The 1,507-nt window shown below is 29.3% G+C and overlaps 1 protein-coding gene across 1 annotated transcript; it reads left to right on the top strand.

Moving 5' to 3' along the window:
* Positions 1-158: 158 nt before the first annotated feature.
* On the top strand, positions 159-1,125 carry Tsp_05529 (hypothetical protein). The gene is given in 4 exon segments (XM_003371828.1): positions 159-170; positions 757-813; positions 867-979; positions 990-1,125. The coding sequence occupies 4 exon segments, from the start codon at positions 159-161 to the stop codon at positions 1,123-1,125; spliced, it is 318 nt and encodes a 105-aa protein (XP_003371876.1).
* The last annotated feature ends 382 nt before the right edge of the window (positions 1,126-1,507 follow it).

Below are 1,507 nucleotides of genomic sequence, written 5' to 3'. Positions count from 1 at the left end.
CGAAGCAGATCGAGGACCACACGAAGCAGAACAAGAGAAGACAAAGTTCCTGGGACCCCAATTCTGTAGGTCTGGGATTGGGATACTTCGAAAGGGCGAAGTTATCCCATAGTTGTAATTAAGTTAACGACCAACCTACATGGCTGAGTTTTGAATTAATGCAGTACTTGGTCTTTCACGCAGCAATATTTTTGTGTGCAACTGCTTTCATGTGTCGAAATAATTTTTGATTTTTGTTCATTTTGCAATTTTTGTTTTTCTTTTCTTTTAAATAGTTTAATTTTGTACCATTTCCATAGCAAATTCTTTTTATTTTATTTTTATTTTTCATTTTTTCTCATTCATTTAAACTTCATTTTTCCCTACTTTATACATTTTATTGAATTTTGATCTTATTTTTTACACTTATTTATTTACTTATTTTTTTTACATTTATTTATTTTATATTTTATATCTTATTTACTTTACAATTTTAATTTTGTAATTTTTGTTTTATTTACTTACATAACTTAATTTTGTATCATTTCAAAGCACATTTTTTTACATTATTTTATTTTTCAAACTGTTAAACTTCAAACATTCATTTAAACTTTATTTTCCCTTACTTTATGTTATACATTTTATTCATTTTTTAATTTCTCCTATTATTTCTTTTGATTTCTTTGATTTTCACTTTTTATCTTCTTATATTGTACATTTGCATGTTTTTTTAACTTATTTCTCCAAATATTTTTTCTCTGATTCTTTTATTTTGAGTTTGACTTTGTAAAACCTCTGACACATGAAAAGCATTGCATACAAATAAGTAAACACGTAACAAACCATGGAAAAATAATGCACATGGACAAGAAAAAAGACAAGTGGAGAAAGCCAAGATCGGTGAAAGGTTGTGGATAGGTTGGATCGAATCGTTTGTTGGTCCATTGCGTTCGTTGGTCAATTCCGTTTGTTGGTCAATTGCGTTCGTTGGTCAAGTGAGGTAAGTATAGGTACGTTGGAGAAGATACGATTTGGCGATGTCGAGTGTGGAAAGCTTCTTCATTACAAAAAGAATACAAAGACACAATACACAGACGTAACAAAAGACCAATACTGCGTTATTTCTTAACGATGATGCTCATGTAGGATTAGTTAAAAAGGGAAAAATCATGTTTGCCATTACTAGTTGCCAGCCAGCAATATTAATTAGTTTATAGGAACAAAAACAAAACAGTTAAAATGGGGGAAAAATCAAATAATACACGTAATACATGTAAATTAATAATCTATTTAAAAGTAAGAAAAAAAAATTTTTTTCTTTTAATATAAACCAAGAACAATGCAACAACAACAACAATTCTTTATTAATGAAAAAGTTTATTTTTCAAAAAAAAGATAAATGTGCAATGTAATACAAACAAACAGATAAAGTCTGGCATAAATGAGTTCTGCGAAATGGCAAACATGCCGGAAATGGGTCTTGAAATATTTAATGCAGGTGGAGGATGGAGAGACCAAAAATGGGCCC

The sequence above is a fragment of the Trichinella spiralis genome (genome assembly GCF_000181795.1).
Source record: "Trichinella spiralis strain ISS 195 chromosome Unknown Scfld9, whole genome shotgun sequence".
Lineage (NCBI taxonomy): Eukaryota > Metazoa > Nematoda > Enoplea > Trichinellida > Trichinellidae > Trichinella > Trichinella spiralis.
Note: the sequence above shows the minus strand (reverse complement) of the source record. Positions and strands in the feature narration are given on the sequence as shown.